The sequence below is a fragment of the Aspergillus wentii genome (assembly GCF_001890725.1).
Source record: "Aspergillus wentii DTO 134E9 unplaced genomic scaffold ASPWEscaffold_1, whole genome shotgun sequence".
Lineage (NCBI taxonomy): Eukaryota > Fungi > Ascomycota > Eurotiomycetes > Eurotiales > Aspergillaceae > Aspergillus > Aspergillus wentii.
This window is the reverse complement of record NW_024467832.1, coordinates 4,030,872-4,051,357: the sequence shown is the minus strand read 5'-3', so window position 1 is coordinate 4,051,357 and position 20,486 is coordinate 4,030,872. Positions and strand designations below refer to the sequence as shown.

At 48.5% G+C, this 20,486-nt stretch overlaps 6 protein-coding genes and 2 non-coding genes across 8 annotated transcripts; 4 read left to right on the top strand and 4 right to left on the bottom strand.

The window, feature by feature from the left end:
* Positions 1-146: 146 nt before the first annotated feature.
* On the bottom strand, positions 147-952 carry ASPWEDRAFT_271601 (uncharacterized protein). The gene has a single exon (XM_040832961.1). It carries the CDS (start codon positions 775-777, stop codon positions 325-327), a length of 453 nt encoding a protein of 150 aa, XP_040695222.1. The 5' UTR covers positions 778-952; the 3' UTR covers positions 147-324.
* Positions 953-1,957: 1,005 nt separating this feature from the next.
* ASPWEDRAFT_167560 (uncharacterized protein) lies at positions 1,958-5,459 on the bottom strand (the record flags this gene model as incomplete). Its single annotated transcript, XM_040830161.1, has 5 exons — positions 1,958-4,368; positions 4,419-4,806; positions 4,866-4,914; positions 4,967-5,108; positions 5,162-5,459. The coding sequence occupies 5 exons, from the start codon at positions 5,457-5,459 to the stop codon at positions 1,958-1,960; spliced, it is 3,288 nt and encodes a 1,095-aa protein (XP_040695221.1).
* Positions 5,460-7,677: 2,218 nt separating this feature from the next.
* Positions 7,678-7,799, top strand: ASPWEDRAFT_t20. Its single transcript has one exon. It is a non-coding gene; the product is annotated as a tRNA-Leu (tRNA).
* A 1,920-nt stretch (positions 7,800-9,719) lies between these two features.
* ASPWEDRAFT_t21 lies at positions 9,720-9,844 on the top strand. The gene has a single exon. It is a non-coding gene; the product is annotated as a tRNA-Leu (tRNA).
* Positions 9,732-11,157, top strand: ASPWEDRAFT_35111 (single-stranded DNA-binding protein). Its single transcript, XM_040834154.1, has 3 exons — positions 9,732-10,450; positions 10,521-10,609; positions 10,688-11,157. Exons 1-3 carry the CDS (start codon positions 10,158-10,160, stop codon positions 10,744-10,746), a joined length of 441 nt encoding a protein of 146 aa, XP_040695220.1. The 5' UTR covers positions 9,732-10,157; the 3' UTR covers positions 10,747-11,157.
* A 53-nt stretch (positions 11,158-11,210) lies between these two features.
* On the bottom strand, positions 11,211-12,754 carry ASPWEDRAFT_147264 (pheromone receptor; the record flags this gene model as incomplete). The annotated part of the gene is made up of 3 exons (XM_040829522.1): positions 11,211-11,591; positions 11,651-12,137; positions 12,196-12,754. 3 exons carry the CDS (start codon positions 12,752-12,754, stop codon positions 11,255-11,257), a joined length of 1,383 nt encoding a protein of 460 aa, XP_040695219.1. The 3' UTR covers positions 11,211-11,254.
* Positions 12,755-14,371: 1,617 nt separating this feature from the next.
* ASPWEDRAFT_23621 (uncharacterized protein) lies at positions 14,372-15,862 on the top strand (the record flags this gene model as incomplete). Its single annotated transcript, XM_040832509.1, has 2 exons — positions 14,372-14,775; positions 14,845-15,862. The coding sequence occupies 2 exons, from the start codon at positions 14,372-14,374 to the stop codon at positions 15,860-15,862; spliced, it is 1,422 nt and encodes a 473-aa protein (XP_040695218.1).
* A 318-nt stretch (positions 15,863-16,180) lies between these two features.
* On the bottom strand, positions 16,181-20,282 carry ASPWEDRAFT_35108 (phosphatase family protein). The gene has a single exon (XM_040834153.1). It carries the CDS (start codon positions 19,814-19,816, stop codon positions 16,580-16,582), a length of 3,237 nt encoding a protein of 1,078 aa, XP_040695217.1. The 5' UTR covers positions 19,817-20,282; the 3' UTR covers positions 16,181-16,579.
* Between the last annotated feature and the right edge of the window lie 204 nt (positions 20,283-20,486).

Below are 20,486 nucleotides of genomic sequence, written 5' to 3'. Positions count from 1 at the left end.
TGCGCCTGTGCCCTGGAGGCAATGCGATGCTGGTGCGCCCGCTCTCGGTTTCCCCCTGGCTGCGCTCCACCAGCAAGCTATTCGGGGACGGGGTCAATCGGCTGCGGCGCTGTTCGGGGATAGTCAACAACGGATAGGCGTCGCGGTGGGCTTCGAGGGGTAGATTGTCGTCCGACGGAGCCTGTAGCTGTTGGGGGAAAGCGACCGGGGTAATCCGCGGTACGTGGTTGATCGGATTGGCGAGTCTCACGGCAGGAGGCCGTATAATCGAGCGAAGACTGGAATGATCCCCGGTATTATGCTGGTTGTTGGAGAAGGCTGATATCAAGGAATGTGCGCGTCGCTGTGGGTGGTGGGATCTCGAGGACGAGAAGGAAAAGTTCTGAGATGTCCCTGTGGATAAGGATATCGGACGATCGGCCTGGAACCAAGGACGACGCGACTGGAAGCCACGCGGGGGGAGGTCGGAAAGGGAAATCTCTTCAGCCTCGCGCGATGGTAGAATCTGCGGATGGTGGAAGAAGGAAGCCGTTTTTGAAGCGTGGACAGACAACGGGGAGGGTGTGTGAAGATGGGCGAGGTTGGAGTGGGGTCCTCCAAGGTACAGTCAAGCAAAAGGGAGCAAGACTGACGATGGAGAATACGATGGAGATGGCGATGGCGATGGAGATAGAGGCGATGAGGAGGAGAGGAGGAGAAGGCAGCGAAGGCGGTGATTGGCCGAGGAGAAGAAAGGGGCGAGGCAAGGGACAGCGCCCGGTCTGAGCGCGATGACATTCAACGATCGATGATGAAATGATATAGAGAAAGACAGTGAGTGATAAGAAGGTATTTGATATATTCAGAAGCTGATAGTTGATAGTTGATAATTAATTAGAAAAATAAAGAATGAGTGAATGAATCTGCAATGTTGATCAAGACTCGAGGTCGAAGATCTACACCTGCATATCTGGACGAGAATGAAACAAATGACGATAATGAGAGACAAAATGAAGACCAAGATGAAGAGATTCGAAAGAAAGAAAAAAAAAAGAGACAAAAAAGAGAAGCAATTCTGAAGAGCGCGACTCCATAAATATAAGAAAACCAGGCCACAAGCAATCAATAACGCGGTGGATAACCGTCCTTAATAGCCCAAGTAAGGTTCCAAGGGTCGATATTGTCTAAAAAAAATAGACCTGACAACAGCCATACTCAGAATAATAATACGGATCATAACAATAGTTACATCAAGGGATGCTCTGTTTGTTGATCGCCGTCTCTGTTGGTTTCTGTTTATCATGGCGTTCATCACTCCGTGCTCTGTAGTCTCCCTAATACTCCTAATGCTCCGTACTCCATATGTCTAAGACTCGATGTAACGATCAAAATAGCATCAGCTTAATATTCAAGAAATCAGTTGATGCCCCTAAACTAAAGAATCAATGCTAATTTTAATCCTTCCTTCTTGGCTACTCCATTGTGGCTGAGGTTGATGGATCAGTCCAACTCCAACATCAGGCAATCAATCCTCTTCTATGGAGTATTCAGATGAAGTCATGAGGAATCTCTGATGAATTTTCGAGTCATGGCTTCAATTGCTCCACATTATTTCAAAAAAAAAAAATCGTAGTTAAAACCGGAAATATTAGCCAATGACTATAGCCCTAAATAAAATTACTCTTCGCATGCCAATAGAGTCAAAAGTCCACTGTTTCACATATAGTAGAATCCTTGTATGGATAGACAATTTCTACAAAAGTCCAGACTTTTGCTGTCTTCCCAATTATCATTAAGAATAAATATTAAGTATGCGCTCCAAACAACTCGTCAAATCCTCGTGGGCAAGATACCCTGAAACTAACCGCTAAATAATAGAAGCAAAACCAAGATTTCAGGGGAATCGCCCATCGTCCATGCATATCAAAAAATCACATTTCAACCCGAAATCCTCAAATAGTACAAAATACCCAGGATATTACTCCTCCTGCGGTGGGGTGCGTCGCATGGCGCTGGCTTGCATCCGCCGCATGGCTTCCCGATGCAGGTCAGTCATGTCACCTCGCTGCATTCCTTCGGCGATCGCGTTCCCGATGTTGACCGACGAGTTCCGCTGTGCCTGTCCGAATGGTGAGGGAGTTCGTTCAATCGGTGATGTGGGAGTCTGCAAACCCAGCGGGTTTTGCTTTTGCGTCAGATCTTCCCGCACAGATTCTCGCCAGGCTGCCATGACAGCGTGGGGGTTCACCGGGCTGGCGGTCCGGACTTGACTGTGTCTTGCTGGCTGAGGAACGTGTGCCGGTGGGTTTTGGCTGTTCTGTCGGTGTAACATTGCACGACGTCGGGAGAGTGGTACATTATCACCCTCCTCTGGAATTGGGAAGGTCGGTGAGGTCGGAGTGGCATCGGCTGACTGTCTGTGATGACCGCGCGAAAGCCAGGGGTCAATAGTCAACGAGGTAGATGATACTCGAGTGCGCATCATGTCCTCCCGCACTGCCAGGAGAGGGGGCGGTCCTTTCCATTTAGGCTCAACCCGGTTGGCCTCGGCCGTGGCCGGTAGGAATGGGTTGGAAGCACTAGGGATCGCATTCATGAGGTCTTGTGATGACTGAGCTGCGAGAGGTGGAGATCGTGGATAGTTCGAAGACGCGGAAGAAGCGCCGGATCGCTGGGTAGGGGATCGGACGAGGCCAGGTCTGGGGTGTTTCATCGAATTCGACGGGAGGAGCTCATTCTGCGGCAGCTGAGAAGTACTGGACATTCGACGATCTGCCCCCGGGCTCAATGGCTCTTTACCGATCGAGACACGGCGGGTTTCGATGGCAGCAGGAGGCGGCTGCGCATTCAGCGGCGTTTGCAGCAACTCCTTGACATTCACCGGTGCAGGAGGTTCCTCGGTTTCCACAGGGACCTCCGGCTGGTCTTCTTCTATCGGATGGATGGGCTCCGGATCCATGAACTCGGCGTCAGACAAATGTTTCGCCCATTCGTTTGTGCGATAGGATTGAACCACCCTGGACGTCCTCTCGGGTATGTGCTTTACTGTTTCTGAGTTTAGCACGGGCTTTTCTTCTTTCTTTTGTTTGTTTTTGGATTTTGTTTTCGATCCAGATGACTTTCGCTGATCGACAAGGCCAGTTGTCTTTGTATCTGAAGCACCAGTTCCTGTCTGCTCCTCAGAATTATGCTGCGTGGTTTCTGGAGTTTCCTTCGAGTCGGCTTCTCCCGGTAAGTTTTCTTGCTCCGGATGCGAGGGACTAGATTCCGGCTCCTTTGTTGTTGGAGTAGACCCGTCTTTCTGGTTTTGGGATTCAGCTCTGTCTTTCTGAGACCCATTTTTGCTATTAGGTTGTTTTTCTTTTGCTGTTGCTTCCGCTGTGAAGAAGCTTCCTAGCTGGTCGGTTCCCCGGCCGGCATTTTTCTCTTCCCCAGAATCTTTCTGCTTGGGATCATCTTGCTCCTGGTGAGCGTCATCTTTGGCAGATGGCTCTTTAGTATCACCACCATTGGCAACGGTTTCTCCGCCTGCGGAATTCCTCTTTGCCTGATCATCCGACAGCATACTGGAACGATTAGATCCCGACTCAAGATCATCGTCCGGAACACCTTGTGTTGAAGAGCTATCATCTCCATCTTTGGAAGCAACAAGTGCTTCTTGGGATTGAGAGGCAAGTTTGTTGTGGTAACCGCTTCGGACAGACATCCTTCTCAAACCCGACATTCCGGAAAACCGCTTTGAGCGTATTGATCCGACATCAGAGCCAACGATGGCCGTAGCATCTGACTCGTCGTCATTTTTAATCTTGGCTGCAGCTGCACCATCAAACACTTTGAATGGCAGCGGCGTCTCACCTGGTACATTTTCTGGGGCCACGCCGTCCTCTCCATCCTGGTCATCGTGGTGTGGTGCTTGAGTGTCTCCAGAAGCTCCAGACAGATCCGAAGCCGCGTCACCGTTCGCTTCTCGTTCTCTGCAGTCGGAACAACGATAGGATCTTTGAGAGGTTGCAACGCTTTCGATTTCCACCTCTTGAGTCTTCTCCAAATCGCCGACTTCCATCTCTGGGTATCTTTTAGACTCATCTGCGAGTTCTGGGATATCCTTGGCTTCTCCATTGCCAAACTTGGCCTCCCATTCTGCTCGTTCTCTGATGTTGTTTTCTTCCAGGCGCCTTCCGGCTTCGGCTTCGGCTTCATCATTCTTTCTCTGCTCCTCTTCTCGCTTCTTGGTCTCATTTCGCCTGCGTTCTCGGATTACCTTCCACAGGCGGAGTTGCGAGACAATGCCCAGCAGAGCGACGATGACCGTCACGGCAAGTTCAACACGGATGTTGCGAGTCACTGGGTATGTGTTTGTTCCCAATGGAAAGATGTCGTCATTCAGAGCTGTTGAAGTTAGAAAACATTCCTAAGAGTCCACTGAAGAGGGTGCCTACACCAAATGTAGAGCCAGAACTCTTTTAGGCCAGCACGACTGTAACAGTCAATTCCCAATGCGACCGCCGTGCCTCCAGAGATGGCAGTGCCTACAATCAATCCGTAAGGACGAGTGTAGTGACTGAAAGATAGAGCATAAAAGGCCACAGATAAAGCACCGATGAATCCACTCTTGGCATCGGTTCCTGTGAGAAGACCCCCTGGCTTTAAGCTTAGGAGCCACATGCTAAGGCAAAATCCTCCGAGAAGGCACCCAAGACCTTCTGTCAGTTCTTTGAATACGACAGACAGTGCTCCAAATGTGATTCCTGTGAAGACTATAGCCACGAGGTAGGCACCTTGCACTGCAGTTCGGACAGGAGGGTTCATCACATAAACAATCAAAACCTATAAAGTGAAAAGATATATTAGCTCTTGAATCACTTGTTATTAGAGACAGAACTCACAGTGACACCCAAACTGGTTAGGCAGGCCGTGGATAGAAAGACTTGCACCCTGATTGCTTTGTCAGTCGAAGAGTCATTACATTAGTATCAATGGTACATACCATATTTTCCTGATGCCTACCAGTGCCAGAACTGCACCCAAAGCTATCAAAACGAAACCACCGACACCCAGTGCAGGCGTTATCTTGGGCGGGAGGGGAAGATCGCCCGGCTTTCTGTGCTTCGATTCATTTTCCGTACCATCTTTCTAGTCTTAGCAAACTTCCGGTGATACTATAGAAGCACAGCACACTTACTCTTAGATGCAGTGGACGTGTTGAGCGATGCTATCGTTGTCGAAGCCGGTGTGGTTGAATTCGACGACGAAGTAGCACTGACTGTCCCTGTTGTTGATGGCGTTGTTGTCGCGGTACCTGTTGCGGTTGCCACTGTACTATCAGACGAACTGTCTGGTGTGGTGGTACTCGTAGGTTCATCTCTTCCTTCAAGAACCACAACGGTAGCGATTCCCTTTCGCCCATCAAGAGGTGCTGCGAGAATGAACAGGCTAGGAATGAGATAAACGAGCAGGGCGAGGAGAGGGAATGCCCGCATCTTGGACGAGGGTGAGAGGGAGGGGGAGAGGGGGAAGGCAAGATAGGGAGAGAAAGATAGGATGAGGGTTTCACGCTCGATAGGAGCGTTGTTGCTATGTCAGTCAACCCAGAGATGTTGCGCAAAGTCTCCTGCAATTATTCACATATTTCGCATCATGCACCGAGTCAGCCGGGTATAAGAATTGGAAGCAGGCAGGCAGCGGCTATTGAGAAAAATTGGAGGTATACGAGGGGTTTGGGAAGAAACAGAAACGTAACAGTAGATATTATTCAGTTTGACTTCGCAGGAAAAGCCGGGCCAGTGGCCATAAGTCCCGCTACATAAAAATTATTGCATGTAGCCAAAAAAACGCCAGGGACTGCATGGCTGCACACGGAGTCGCTGCTTAACTAGGGCGAAAGTCTTTTTTCCATTTTTCTTTTTCGTTATGGGGACCGCTTTACAAGTTCCCAAATTCCGAAGGACTAGGATTGGAAATTGGAAATCAATAGACTCGTTCGGGTGCGAAATGATGATCCACTCAGTACAGTAGTACATCTGTTGCAAAATGAAGGCTCCATCGTCATGCATTGTGAATTTGTGATTGAAACTTGGTTGGCAACGATCGACTCTGGAATGTCGCGGCAGCGATACCGAAATCACTTCCCAACCTTGGCAGAAAATCATTCGAAACTGAGTTTAGCTTCGAGGCCATCCAATGCGCTGGGTAAAGGTGAATTCGGAGGGGGGTGAGTTAATGGCCCTAATCGACTCGAGGTTGGCAGACAGAGCTGTAGGCGACAAAACAATAGCATTGCGATGACCAGTTTCCCAATTTTAGCATGCACGTACAGCATGTACGGCATGTACGGCACTCCGCACGAAGTGCATATGTGATATTTGGAAAAGGTGTGCGGTGGGATTGAAAACCAGACCGTATCTTCTGCCTATCGATCTATAGCCGAATACACCACGATGCGAATGATTATTGGCTGGCTCCAATCGAGGATGCCAGCACGATTAGGAATTGGCGGTTGATAACGCAGCGCTCGGAAATAACCATCTTGGACTGGTCACAAGAGGGGCGAACCAGAACGAACGAAGCGTGGCAGCAAGACCTGGCAAATCGCTGAAATCCGTGCCCTGAAGCTAAGAGGAACCTAGTCAGCCTAGCCAGGAACACTTATCGATCGTCGGGTTGCTGATCAGACTAACACCGCTAGAGCATCATTAGGGCGGGTTTCTGGTCCGCCACTTCAAGAGTCGAAAACGATAAGTCGGTTTTCTTTTCTCTCTCTCCGCATTGTGCACATCCTGAATCTTCCAGCCTTCCAGGACCGGGGTGGGAACAGACAATGCCATTAAGACAACATGGTTCTCGCTTGGACGCGTCTTTGATGCATGAGTGATGCCATGAGTGATCTCGTACGCGCGGACGTCAGTCTTTCCCCTCAAGAATCACGGAGCGGTCTGGAGATTCGAGGAGCGCCTCGAAAGCTAAACTCACCCAAGGAAGCACGGAGTCCAGAGCGATAGTCGAGGAAGGACAAGGCCAGAGGCTATTAATGAACCAATGAACCTGTTAGTGCAGATCCATCAGTCATCCGCCATTAGTGTGCTCGCCCTGACCAGGCCTTTTTGTAATTGTCGTGTTGAGGTTAGCCAGTCTTCGGGAGTTGAAAACCGGATAGTTGGATGGGATATTTCGTCGAAAGCATGGGAGATGGGGTGTTGGAGGAGATGACATGTGCTCTGTCATATATCAACGAAGCGGTGTTGCTAAAGTTGAATGAGTTGCGAGTTGTAAAGTCCCCGAAGCCAGAGCGGGCTAGCAGCCCCTGTCTGGCTGTCCGGATTTGATGCCTCACACAGCATTGCAGCTGCACCACAGCCAAGTGAACAATTGCTCCCCATCCCTTGGTCAGAATGATGCAACATTTAAAGTCTATGGGATTGTACATGCATGGGTGTTGTGTACTTGATAAAATATTGAATTCAATGTGCAGTATGCAGCAGTGGTTACTCCGTACAAAGCCGCTATGGCACGCCCGGATCATATCGTTTCAGTATTCTCGAGAGCCTTGGCCAGATATTGCTTGACTCTACCTTGCGAACTGCATTCATTATCATAATGATATTGTCGTGGTTATTCGATTATATTTGCATCCCAGCATCAGATATCCATTAGCTTTAATTCTCCTTCATATAGGCAAAAGTGACTCGAATTTATTCTAACGGCAAGATGGCCGAGTGGTCTAAGGCGGTAGACTCAAGTGATCCAAGCGACATTTGTGCTGCAATAGCAGTATCCATTCTACTCTCCAACAGGGGGCGCGAGTTCGAATCTCGCTCTTGTCATCCAATTTACTTTTTGCTCTGCTTTAATTTTTTTCTCCTTTATCTTTCTGTCGTGCGGCTCGAAGCATTGTTGGTCAGATAGATTGTGTTGCGCAACCATGGATGATTCATATGTCCATGCCAGCGAATACCTGCATCAATGCTGTAAGGGAGTATGTACGTAGCTGTTCGGACTTGATGACCACCCAGAATTGATCGTGGCTGTGTTTGAAAACTTGGAACGGCTCTAAGCTTTCTTGGAACTGGGTTTTCTTTATGCAACCAACTTACAGGGCATTGTCGATGTAGCCCAGTCTATTTCCCTCCTGGTGCAATTGAGTATGAACTAGACTTTGCTGCTCTGTATGGGGTACATTACTGATGTTAAATGCACAGCACGCCTATTCTTCAGAAAACGCTCTATCTGATGGTAGCTAAGCCTGAGGGTACGGTATATGTAAAGGCAGTATTCGGTTAATACGATTTCCTGATGAGGATACCACCTGAGGTATGACGGGATAGACCGGTACTCAACTGATATTACGGACATTTAAAGTTTTGATAATACACTGTGGAATCACGTTGGTGGTTGTTTTTTATATGATAGTCTGTATCAGATTTTATTGTCCGCGTCCATCTGATGTCACGAAAGTATGCCAAATGAGGAAACTTACCTGTATAATCAGAATGACGGTGGAGGAGGCATGAAATTGATATCCAATTTGGTCTAATCCACATTTACAAACAAATGAAGAGCTGGTGTATATATATATAATGGCGGAATATGTTGAAACCTACTAAAAAAAGATCCATGAATTTACTATTTCAACAGACCCAAAGACTCATCTGCTCTTGTGTATAGCGAGGAAAATCGCATATCACTTGATATGGAGGACCGTCGTGCATCTAATGGCGATTTAATATTTCTGGCAGTCCAGGCAGGGACAAGGCCCATGAGAGACAATGAATCTCTGGCTTTTCCACGAAGGCAACCCAGACTCAATGATGAAATATCGTTGGGGTTGGTATCCGGAAGCAAATGAATCCCAAATAGTTCTCCATGAGCGATATTTATATCCCGAGGTTGGTATCCTTGTACTATAAATACGGCTCTGCGCAGTTCGGTTAGTGTTACCATCAACTATTGCTATCAACAACAAGAACACGCGGAAGGAAATACGTACTGCAGTCTGGCGCTTCTCCGGAAGACCACGGGTGTCGCAGGTGTAGACCTCGATAACTCCCTCAACTCCTGCGTTTAAGCCCTTTTTACATTTCAATATTATCACAACTTTGACATCCGTGGTCCCTTGAAGCCACATATTCGTGGCGTTCTCAAAGCGTCGATACGACTCGTCCCAGTCACTTTCGATCACGATGGGTGCAGTTGGTTGTCGGGTTGAAGCATAGTGTCAGGCTCCTTTCGCGAGTCTCGATACTCTCCAAGAAAAGAATTGATTTTCATATAGCTTAGTAGAAGACACCAAGTATTGCCAGAGGTCGTACTGAAGCTCAAAGTGTCTTGGTAACTGCGTCATAGTTTGATCTAGAATATCACTAGCTAAACCTCTCGACATATACGACGATATGTCGACCTGGCTCAGGCATTGGAAGCCCTGGAGGATTATTTCTCTAGAATCGCTATGCAAGCCCTGATTTGATAAGTTAAATGTCACTGTCTAGGAAATAGGAGACAGAAAGGTGTTGGTGTGATATTCACTGTGCCAAAGAGACCGAATTTGGGTGGCAGAAAAGCCAAGCAAAGTCAGCCTATGCAGAGCTAGCTATAATAGCGATAAATTTTCATTAAATCCAATAAGGAAATAACATAAAAGGACGAATTGGATTCAAAATGGTGGATCTATCATGATCTAGGATGAATCTTTGAAATCAACTTGCTCAAATTCCTGTAACAAAAGAATGAGCAGTTTAACATCCAATGGCAAGATGGCCGAGCGGTCCAAGGCGCCAGACTCAAGGAAGCCTACTAGGCAACCCTTCTCTTGCATAGCAAAGAGAGTCTTCTGGTCTCGAAAGGGGCGCGAGTTCGAATCTCGCTCTTGTCAGTTTCTTTTTTGGCAACTTTTTTTGCAACTTACCATGTAGAGTGTCGAGAATAAATTAAATCATAGATATATTTTTACCAAATCATTTAAAACAAAACCATCCTATGTTGCACAGAACAAATGACATTGTTATCGATAAGTCCGAAATCGTCATTGTTATTCTGCCCGTGATGCCAGTCATGTGATCCCCGCGCGTCTCTACGACCACCACCATCATTGCAATAGCTTCAGAACTCAACACATTTCCTATCCCCAATACTCACACTCCCATCTAATCATCTACCCAAGACCAATTCCACCCACCTAAATCAAAATGGCCTCCTTCACCTCCACCCTCCGCCCTATGCTGCGTGCTACCTCCGCCTCCGGCCTCTCCGCGCGCACCTTCAGCTCTTCCTCCTCGCGCTCTGTCGCCCGTATGATCATCACTGGCCGTCTTGCCAACGACCCCGAGCTGCAGGCTACCTCGTCCGGTCAGGAGATCATCAAATACTCCGTTGCTTCCACCCAGCCTGGCCGGGATAACAAGCCGGCTAGCTTTTTCCGCATTGCGAGCTTCCAGCCTGAGGGGGCCCAGCGGGACTTCCTTCTCAACTTGCCGAAGGGGTATGTTTTATTATATATTCTCGGGATATATCCAGCATATATGATGGGCTGGCTAACATGTACACCACAGAACCCTCGTCTACCTTGAAGGTGACGCTAGCATTCGCCAGTGGGAAGATGCAGACGGCAAGAGGAACTCGGCTCTGAACATCGTTCAGCGTAAGCTACCTACCTACCTACCTACCTTTCCTTCCCCATTATGGATCAACCAGAAGCTAATCGGTATTTCAACTATAGGCAGCATCGAGGTCCTCAAGCGTCCCTTCAACCCGGACGGCAACAACTCCGAGCAATAGATAACAAGGACGGAACAAACACTATAATGTTAACTAATGGATTGTTGTTTGATTGATATCGACTGTTTGGTGTTAGACTCGAAGGAGTTGTTTATCACCCTGCTATTTCTTGTCATGTATTGTACTGTACAAGTATACCCTTGAATACATTTTCCCACTCAATTATTTTTATCTAAATTTTATTTTCGGGGGAATTGGGCCGTTCTAAAGGCAAAGAGAGATCTGTTGGGCATTGGCAATGGCATTTGGCGTCACGGTGTCGATTTTCTAGTCATCAGGCTCGATACTTATATGCTTGGATAAAGACTATTACGTGGATAGTGCTTGGGATTGTTTGTTCAGCTGTCAGGTATAAGGCCATGAATAGACTCAATATTATTAAAATTATAACGAACAAAATATCTGAGACTGACAATATCAGACGAGAGTCCAAGGACTCATCTATCTGTAGATAAAAGAAGCCCAATATTATACTAATATTCCAAATCCTGCAAAAAATATTCCGCAATCATACTTGCATTTCACTCTGCTGGCTAATCACCTGCTTGACCCGAATGAACTCCTTGCTTGTCGGAGACGGTGCAGAAGTAATAGTGAAATCACTACTGCAGCGGCTCTGGCTCGTACCGGCCCAAGCGTTGGCGGAAATGATATTCGTATTAGCAGAGAGTTGAGGCATGGATATCATTTCTTGACGGGAAGGAGAAAGTGGGTTTCGCAGGAATGACCAGAATGAAGTCTTTGCTGGACGCTTGTTGTGTCTCTGTGAAAAGGGCACGCCTTTTTCGAGGTCGTCGTAGCCTGATCTGTTGGAGCTTGTTGGGTCGTTGCTGCCCAGGTAGGCTCTGTGGTAGATTAGATAATGTGTATCATTTTAGGAGTGTAAAGGGGAGTGAAGTATTACCTAGCCACGGATGAAAACCTTCTATGAATAAGCTTGGCCCGGCTTCCAACAGATCCTGCAGGGCTAGCCGAAGGGGGAGACGTGTGCTGAGGGGAAATGTTGGGGAAGCAATGGCCAAAGCCCAGATGGTACAAGATTGAACGGTACATCTTGATAGCATCTCTGCCGAATCCGAAGAAGATGAAGCCCAAGAAGCTCGAGCCTATCGGTACCCAGCGGTCAAAGAAGACATCGCCTTTTGTAGGCACCTTGATTATGGTTCCCCACCCTGGCCCGTGAAAGCTGCTCCATGAATAAGGATGCCAGGGAAGCGAAAGCATAACGTTTTGGTAGAGAACGAAGGCCTGAACCGGAAGGATGCACAGAAGCATGACGAAGGAGACGAGGAAGAGGCGGATGAACCTGGACTTGCTCAAGTTGCTGCTGGAGGCACTGAGTATGTCTCCAAACTGGCTCCGATATTTGTGAAGACGGAGTAGTACGAGACCTAGGGAGGCTGTGGTCAGTGACAGAATCTAAACAAGGGGATAATTTTGGCATCACACCGCAGTAATAGGCAGCTATCAAACAAATAACGGGAGGCCAGATGAACGATAGTACTAAGCTCACCCAGCTTTCGTCAAAGTTGTTCACACAGCCGGAGATGGCGAAGATATAGTATCGACTCTTTTGATAGACGATATGCGTGATCATTGCGATACTCGGGACGAACACACAGAAGAGAAAATCCATGAGACGACCGCGCCAGCGCTGCGACTTGCTTGGAACCAGCATTGCTCGCCTGGTGTCTAGCACGTATGCCAAGCTGCGGAAGATACACACCAAAGCCCCAGGCACAGCGATGTAGCTAGCAATCATGAGCTTGACTTCAATATCGCACAGGCCCACGCCGTCCCACCACGAGTCAACATCGTCGGTTGGCCAGATGAAAGCATTGGTGGCATTGAAGATGTTGAGCATCATAAACCAGCACACGAGGTAGGCTGAAGGGAAGTTGCGGTTTTTAACGTGCAAGACCAACGGAGTGATGCTAATAAGGATGGATAGGATGGCCAGAAACGGTACAGCCACCGCCAGCGGATAGTGTTGTTTCGTTGGATCCATATCCATATATCCAGAGTAGTTTGTCATGAGAGAGGTGTTAAGAGTATGATAGTATAGAGTAAGAGATGTTGTTTCTTTGCCGCCAGTGGATATCACGAACGAAATGTTGAAGAAGCCAGGAGCAATGAATCAACATCACTCTTTAAGAAGAGAAGAAGAGAGGATCAGGAGACATGAATATTGATAGACACCCAAGGGGAAGAGAAACAGACACTGTCGTGGTGTCCTATTGGGAGAGAATATCAATTGAGAATCAACAGCCCTGAGTCGGAAGAGACGAGCCCTTCACTTGAATTCAATTGAGACACTCATTTCCAGAGGCTCTTTGGGCTTTCATAATAAGAAAAGAAAAGTCAATAAATCGGCAACCTGAAGGGATCGAGAAGCATCGAAGCAGGATATTCCATGGGAACAGTACTCGCTAAGTATACTCCTGCATGGAGGGCATGTTTCCGATAGATCCACACGGGCCATAGACCCAGAACCTGCCCATTGACGGGTAGACAATCCTGAATAAAGAGACGGTGAAGAGACAAGGCGCAGACGGAAGAGATGAGAATAGAAGGATTTTCGTCAGTCGCGGGGGTTGAGGCAGTCTTCACTCGGCAGGCCAAACCGCTTTGGGGTGTCAATAGGCCTCTCCGTCCGCATCGCCAACGCAACCGATTGACCCCCCTCTGCCTCCTCCGTCGTCTGCATCATCTTTCTTTCTCTGCTACTGTCCTTACTCTTCCCCACTGGCTGGGTTCTTTGTGAAACCTCCGGCTGTTCCACGGGACGTTTAAAGTCCCTCATGATCGCAGAAGTTTGGTTTGCTTTGTCGAATCATCTTCCGGTTTGTGATAGGCTGGATGACCTCAATATGGATGGTTTCCAAAGAGATCTAGAGCAAATTATGATTAATTCAACCGTCTTGCACTTGGCTTAAAACTTGAAGCAAAAATAGTTGTCCGGCTGTGAGTGCACCTTGTCTGTTGAGTTGCACAATGACTGGCGCTGACAATGTGTCGTGGACGCAGATAAACATTCCATTTCAAAGATGACACTCGAAAAAGAAATCCAGTCAACGAATGGTTTCCTCGATACGATCTAATGTTAGCTGCTCGTGAAACCAGGGCTCGTCGAAATCAGCATGGCCGCGGATGGGATGACGAGGACGCAGACACCAGGCAGAAGACACCCAACATCAGCCATGCTTGTACGCCATGAACGGAAAAAAGCCATCCATCACAGCCACAGGCTTTCAATTCTACCGGACCTGAGTTCCTTCCAACGTTGCAATGACGTTGCTAGAATTCTTGGAAGATCACAGCCTTCCGCGACATCTCCGCGCGCCCATGTCGTCATACTCTCCCCGCTGTGTTGGCATTACTATTTCCTCCGCATTCCACGCCAATCACTAATCTCCCTTAATCGACGACGCAACTCAATCTGGCCCTTGACGATTAGCGATTGATCGGGTGTTCGTCAGGTCGAGATTACTAAGTTTTCAGCTGAGCTCGCATGGTGTTGTTCGCGCTGCTTCTTTCTTCTTGCTGCCATCTCTGACAGCAACTGACAGGCCGCCCCTTTCTTAACTCCGTCTTCTCCCTGAATCCTTTGTAGCATACCTTTATCATGTCAGAACAATCCCGGCTCTCGGTTTCACCTCAAGCGCACGTCCCTAGCAATCCTTCCAGCCCTGCAAGTCTCCGCCATCGTGGTCCGGCTCGTGCCGCGACTCTTGCAGAAGGGTCAAACATAGAGAATCTGCGTCGCAACTCCACCTTGTCCGACTCGGTGTCTGACGCCCGTCATTCACTTCGGTCCTCCACCGACGACTTGTTTCTACCACGTGTAGTCAAGCGTAACGATGCTGATCTACCAGAGGACGAGTCATATTGGCAATCAACACCCCTCGGCCTTGCTCTGTTGCCCGCTATTGCGGGTGTCTTCTTCAAGAATGGAAGCGCAGTCATTACCGACATCACCCTGCTGATCTTAGCGGCCATCTTCTTGAATTGGTCTGTCAGGTTACCTTGGTATGTAGTAGTACTCTTTGTTAAAAACAGCCCCTTGTATTTTAGATTGGATGGAGCTGACATTGTTAGGGATTGGTATCGCTCTGCCCAGGAAATCAGGCAAGACAAGTATTGTGACACAACCGACAACCCGTCGGGGTTGGGCAACAGTGATAACCAAGAGAACCTGGATGATTCCAACCCGTCCACCGAAGACAAGAAAGAACACCCGCGAGTTTCTGCTGCAGCCAGCGCAGCCAGCGAAGAACTGTATATACACGAATTGGTTGCTCTTGCGTCTTGCTTCATTTTCCCCATCATCGGAACATGGCTCCTGCATGCTGTCAGGTCCAATTTATCTCGCCCATCAGAAGGTCTAGTCTCAAACTACAACTTGACCATTTTTCTGCTGGCATCGGAAATCCGACCTTTCTCCCATCTCCTTAAAATGGTGCAAGCGCGAACGCTCCATCTGCAACGGATAGTCGCATCTTCTTCTGACGAAGACGACAAGATAGATTCCAGCAAGGTACTCGATCTCACCAAACGACTCGAAGAGCTTGAGGCGCATGTCGCCGAAACTGCCGCAGCGCGGTTCTCATCCGAATCATCAACCCAAAATCAGTCATCACAAGAACAGGACAATCTGGTCTCTCAAACGAGCGCCGAAGTTCGAAAAAGTATACACCCTGAGATTGAAGCCTTGAACCGCGCAGTTAGGCGATATGAGAAGTGCACAGCCATCACCACCTACCAAACAGATTCCAGACTCCGTGACCTGGAGATTCAACTGCGAGATGCCATTTCCCTGGCTGCCGCGGCACAGCGCTCCAGCACACAACGAAGCCGCGGGTTTTCATTCATATTGCTGGACTGGGTTTATGCTCTCCTCATGGTCCCCACGCAAATTCTCATTTCTCTGGCAATTTTTCCGGTTCGAACAGCCTCCCGGTTTTTGAATTATTTCAAGGGCATGTTGTTTCATACACCATCTGAAATGAAGCCTAGCAAAGGCAAATCATCTCAATCCCGGAACCCGCAGTCATCACGACGGGTGCAGAAAGTCCCTGCAGACCTCAGAAGACCGACTCGGGAATATAGTAATTAAAAAACGTGTAGCGTTTCTTTTCATCTGTGTCAAATTTAGCGAAGATGGGCATTAATTAATTTAAGGATGGGCTGGCGAAAAGCTTCAGGGCCTTTGTTGCTTCTTCAAGGGGGAATATTCAACATCCCCGTGGGATTGTGAATGGGTCAAATTCGATATTCAGCATTTACTATTGTTCTTTTCATTGTTCTATTGACTGCACATCTGGGTCATTTTCTTTCTTTGTTTCGGATCATTTTGGTTTTCGGCTCCGGGATTCGGATATCGGATTGGTATAGCATGTCATTGCACCATGGCATAGTATAGTATGTAATAGGATGTTGGGACTGGACTTTACCCTTTCCTCTATCTGGACAAGAAAAGGGTCATTGAGCACTATAGCCAAAAAGTGTCTTAAATGAACCGTGTGCAGATATCATATTTTGAAATATATTCTTTTGCGTCTCTGACATGCATAGCCAGAGTCATTGCAGGATTAAGTAACCATTCAGTATAGGCTCGTTTATAGCATATAAAGAATCAAGGCAACAAATTATCTATCGGGGAGTTTAATCTGGAGGGATGGAGGACAACAAGAACCCTGCACATAACAAGTAATATATAATCGGTAACCATCTTTGGAGAAAAGGGGAGCGTATGAGAAAGGGAAGAAATCAGATAGATGTACAAATCGTGTCCAAGTCTATGATGATGCAGAGAAGAAGGGGGAAAGTCGATTTATAGAGCTCCACCAGAAGGCCCATTGCTATCCACACCGAAGGTTTTCAGGAATGGTTCAATGACGCTCCGTTTTCTCTCATCCAGAGCTCGTTTCTCTTTCTCCTTGGTTGGCCCGGGACCGTTGAAGATGAGAATCTTAGAAAACACTCCAGCTAATGCGGTTTCCACTGCTTGCCGCCGGGCCACAGCAGGGTTAGGCTGAGGGATTTCTGGCGTGCTAGACGAGGACGAGGTGAGCGTGCGCGCTCGACGTCGCAAGCTGCTTCCGGAGATACGAGATGTCGGTGTTGGAGGTGTAGATGGGAGGTTTTCGTTGGTTTGTTGGGGAGTGAGAGGGGCTGGTTCTTCAATGGATTTTCTTGAGGACTGTGGTGGTCTTGCTGATGATGCAGGAGCTATCTCGTTGACAATGCGAGCAAGCATGAAGGTAACAAAGGTAAACGAAACGCTATGGGCAGGCGAGTACGCAAGACTCTCCAATACCCAGGCTTGGGTTTCTTCCCAAGAAAGGGGTGGTGCTTTGGCCTTTTCCCGCGCGAGGAGCTGCTGGTCCAGGCCTTCCCAGACAGGAGCCGTGACTATACCGTCACTCAAGTAGCGGAGAAACTCCAGCAGGGTCTCAGATAGTATCTCCAAACGATGCAATGAGGGCACTTCGGGTGGGAATATAGAATTCAATGATGCATTGGTGTCCAAAGCCTCACGGACAGACGCCAGCAAAGGCGAGCGCTCCTCCTGTTCTTTCAGAGTCCATGTTTCCGGTTTAAAAGGCCACTCAATCCCATGGGGCTCTGTTACCCATGGAGGCGAAGCGTCTTCCTCAGACCCGGCTTTTGTCATGCTCCATTCTGCAACAGCACGTTCAGACAGCTCCGAAATCGCTTCCGTCAACCTAAACAGCTCTCGCGGAGCAGATATGCGAACACCCGTGTCGCTCTTAGGAGGACCCGACGTGTCCGTAGCAGCTAAGCTGCGCGCACCTGCTTCAGGCATACGGGTAAGGTCATCCACGCTGCGACCAAAGCAGGTGGGCAACCATCTTCCAGAGACAGGAATAAAATGATCTCGGCCACTCGTTACACGCAGTAACAGGATTTCTTCCGGCTTGTCTTCGCCCGAGTTGAATCGACGAACATGATCGATATCATGAACATGTACTGTGATCACGACGTTGGCAAGCTCCCCGGGGTACAGAGTGATTTCCTGGGAAGATGCCTTGTCTTTCTTGTTCTCAATTACTTGACCAATATGTTGGTCAATTTCGTAGTTAATCCAGGATGGTGTGCCAAGGGCCAACCTATCTTCTGGGTTGGGCTTCTCGATAGCGAAAGTTGCAGGTACGCCGCTTGTATTCGCAATCGTCAAAGATCGACGAAGAGGTACGTCAAAGGGCACATCACCGAAATCCACAGCATTTGGATCTTCTCCTGCTTTGCCATGGTGGTGGCCAGGCGCAGTGTCCACCACCACAGTCAAGCCCGGCCGGGACTCATTCTCAGCCTTGTCTAATTCCCGAACAACCTCTTGATACACCTTCGCTTTCAATTGCGGAATCACAGAGTCAAAAGTCAAAGTGAACCCTGCATCCAAAGGTTTGTGATCAGAAGAGAGAATGCCCTGGTGCGACACATAATACTCCAGCTGGACGGGATCATCGACATCGAGCGGTGAAATCGACGAGGCTTTATCGCTCGGTTGATCCTTATCAGGATCATATTCCTCTACGCTGTCCGCGCCATCAACTTCTGGGTCGTAATCAAACAGTACACTGTCATCAGCAACAGCCTTATCCAAGCCACGTGCTTGCATTTCCTCGTCTTTCTTTCTGGCTTCCGCGGCTTCCTTCTCTAGTATCTCATGTTTCAATTTGTCCTGGCGTGTCCGGTAAAGAATCCGGTCACACCAACTGGGTCCTCGGTTCTTCTCGCTCGAGTCAAAACGAGCTACACTCCCTACATCATACTTGTACGTCGGCAAAAATGAGATGTCGCCTTCCCGCCAGCCTTCGTGGAAAGCTTTCCCTTTTCCCTGCTGCATTCGAAGTTGATCGTGCGGCAGTAAAGAAGAGATGGTAGTTTGAAGAGAAGCTGGGTCATTATGAGGATCTACATCCTCATCTGAAACCGTAGGAAAACTCTTACTAGCCCGTTGTGACTTACGGCGCCGGTGCAAAGAGTGTCTATGTTTTCGTTTGGTGGACGACGCCGAGGATGAGGACGAGGACGACAATGAAGCATCACTGTCTTTGCGTGTTAATTTGTGTGTTTTGTCGTACTCGTTTTCTGTATGACGAGCAAGAACTTGTCGCACACTGTCACCCGGTATATCATCGAGCCGGTAATTGAGGTCACCAAACCAGAAGATAAAATCGCCCTGCCCAATATTTTCTGTTGGGTCATCCCGAAGTCCCTTTTCTAGGTCGATGGGATCGAACTTAGTCCGTCCAAAGATCTGAGAGGCATCCCAATTGCGCCGCTCCAGGCTGGTTTTATCCGATCCGGCAGCGAGATGGCAGTTGACAAAGACCAGGGATGTGGTCTCACCGAGAATGAGACGTGTTGCCACGGCTCCTTTGTTGCCCATGTACCCAAGCATACCCGTGCCGACGTTGGTGCTGCTGACCGATGATATGCTTTCAGCAACGGATGGAGCGGCATATATTAAGAGCAGAAGCCCTACCAGCTGAGTATCTGCAACCAGCTGGTAGCCCGTAGGCAGAGCATTTTCGACGGCTGCTTTCCATCGCTTCGAGGGTGTTGGATCAACGTAGGGTCTCAATGCCTCGGCAGGCGAAGAGACATCCACGATTTCTTGTAGCCCAAGAGCATAGAGTCCAACCTCCTCCGACTCAAAGTTGGGAGGAATACAATCTTCACTTTTCCTCGGGCCGTCTTGGCCATGTTGGACTGCCTTTGGCTCTTCGACCTTTATATTCCCTTCCTCTCTAGATTGTTCTCGAATTTCCTCAACCTGGAGCCCAGAAAGCTGTTCGCACATCCCTTCCCGATGTACGAACCATTTCCCAATGTCCTCCTCAGTGCCATGAAGGGCAGCAACATTCCATGTTCCGACCTTGATTCTAATCGACCTCTGACGGGTGTATTCTGCTTTTCTCGTCTTAATAGCTAGGGATAGCGATGTGGCATCGAGGGCAGGCGGCACATTAGTCTCATCCGTAGGAAATTCACCGGAGATATGCGGCGATTGCGAATCGTGCTGCTCTGAGGGATTCATAATGAAAAGGTGCTCTCAGATCAATGATGGGGACGTCAATCGTTCCTAGATGATAGCCTGCACTAAATATATAACGCCGTGTCCCACGCTCAAACTGCGTGTGAGACAACAGAACGGACTGGAGGCACAGGGTGTCAGGCGCGACTGTCGATCAAAATCATCACGAGCTGATCAAGGATGAGCACGGCTGAGGGTTTCAACGACTAGGTGCCAGTACCTGCATCACGGGGCAAACAAGCGGGGTTCGTATAAAGGTCTGGTCGTCTGGGATGGGGTTGGCAGTGATGGCGTTGGTGGATGACGACAGGGAGGGAGACAATTGGAAGCGGCAGACGGGATTTCTCGCTAGGTATGCTAGATTCCAAGCAGAAGATCAATTGGAGATGACTTGGGAAAAAAATGCAAAGAGGATATATTCACTCGTCGAAGTGGTTGTTTCTGAGCCGGCAGTGAACGGGAGATGGAGGAATCGACTGTGACGAGTCCGCGGGGCTTGGGCTTTCCTGACGTTCTTGCCGGAGCTCCAAATCATCGCCGCACCTCATCTTCTGCACATCTCCATCCCACACTCTTCCAGCTCAGCTTCCTTATTTTCTCCTGCTACGCCTTCGAAAACTACCCGTGCTTTATTACATCTCGTGTATCCGGTTTTCACTCACTCAGCTGAGGC

What these genes read in the sequence shown, in the direction of transcription:
- ASPWEDRAFT_271601 (XM_040832961.1), bottom strand. Translation starts at nt 777, where the DNA reads ATGTCATCGCGCTCAGACCGGGCGCTGTCCCTTGCCTCGCCCCTTTCT.
- ASPWEDRAFT_35111 (XM_040834154.1), top strand. Translation starts at nt 10,158, where the DNA reads ATGGCCTCCTTCACCTCCACCCTCCGCCCTATGCTGCGTGCTACCTCC. An exon ending in CTTCTCAACTTGCCGAAGGG is followed by an intron (nt 10,451 to 10,520) that starts GTATGTTTTATT and finishes TGTACACCACAG; the next exon opens with AACCCTCGTCTACCTTGAAG. An exon ending in GGCTCTGAACATCGTTCAGC is followed by an intron (nt 10,610 to 10,687) that starts GTAAGCTACCTA and finishes TTTCAACTATAG; the next exon opens with GCAGCATCGAGGTCCTCAAG.
- ASPWEDRAFT_35108 (XM_040834153.1), bottom strand. Translation starts at nt 19,816, where the DNA reads ATGAATCCCTCAGAGCAGCACGATTCGCAATCGCCGCATATCTCCGGT.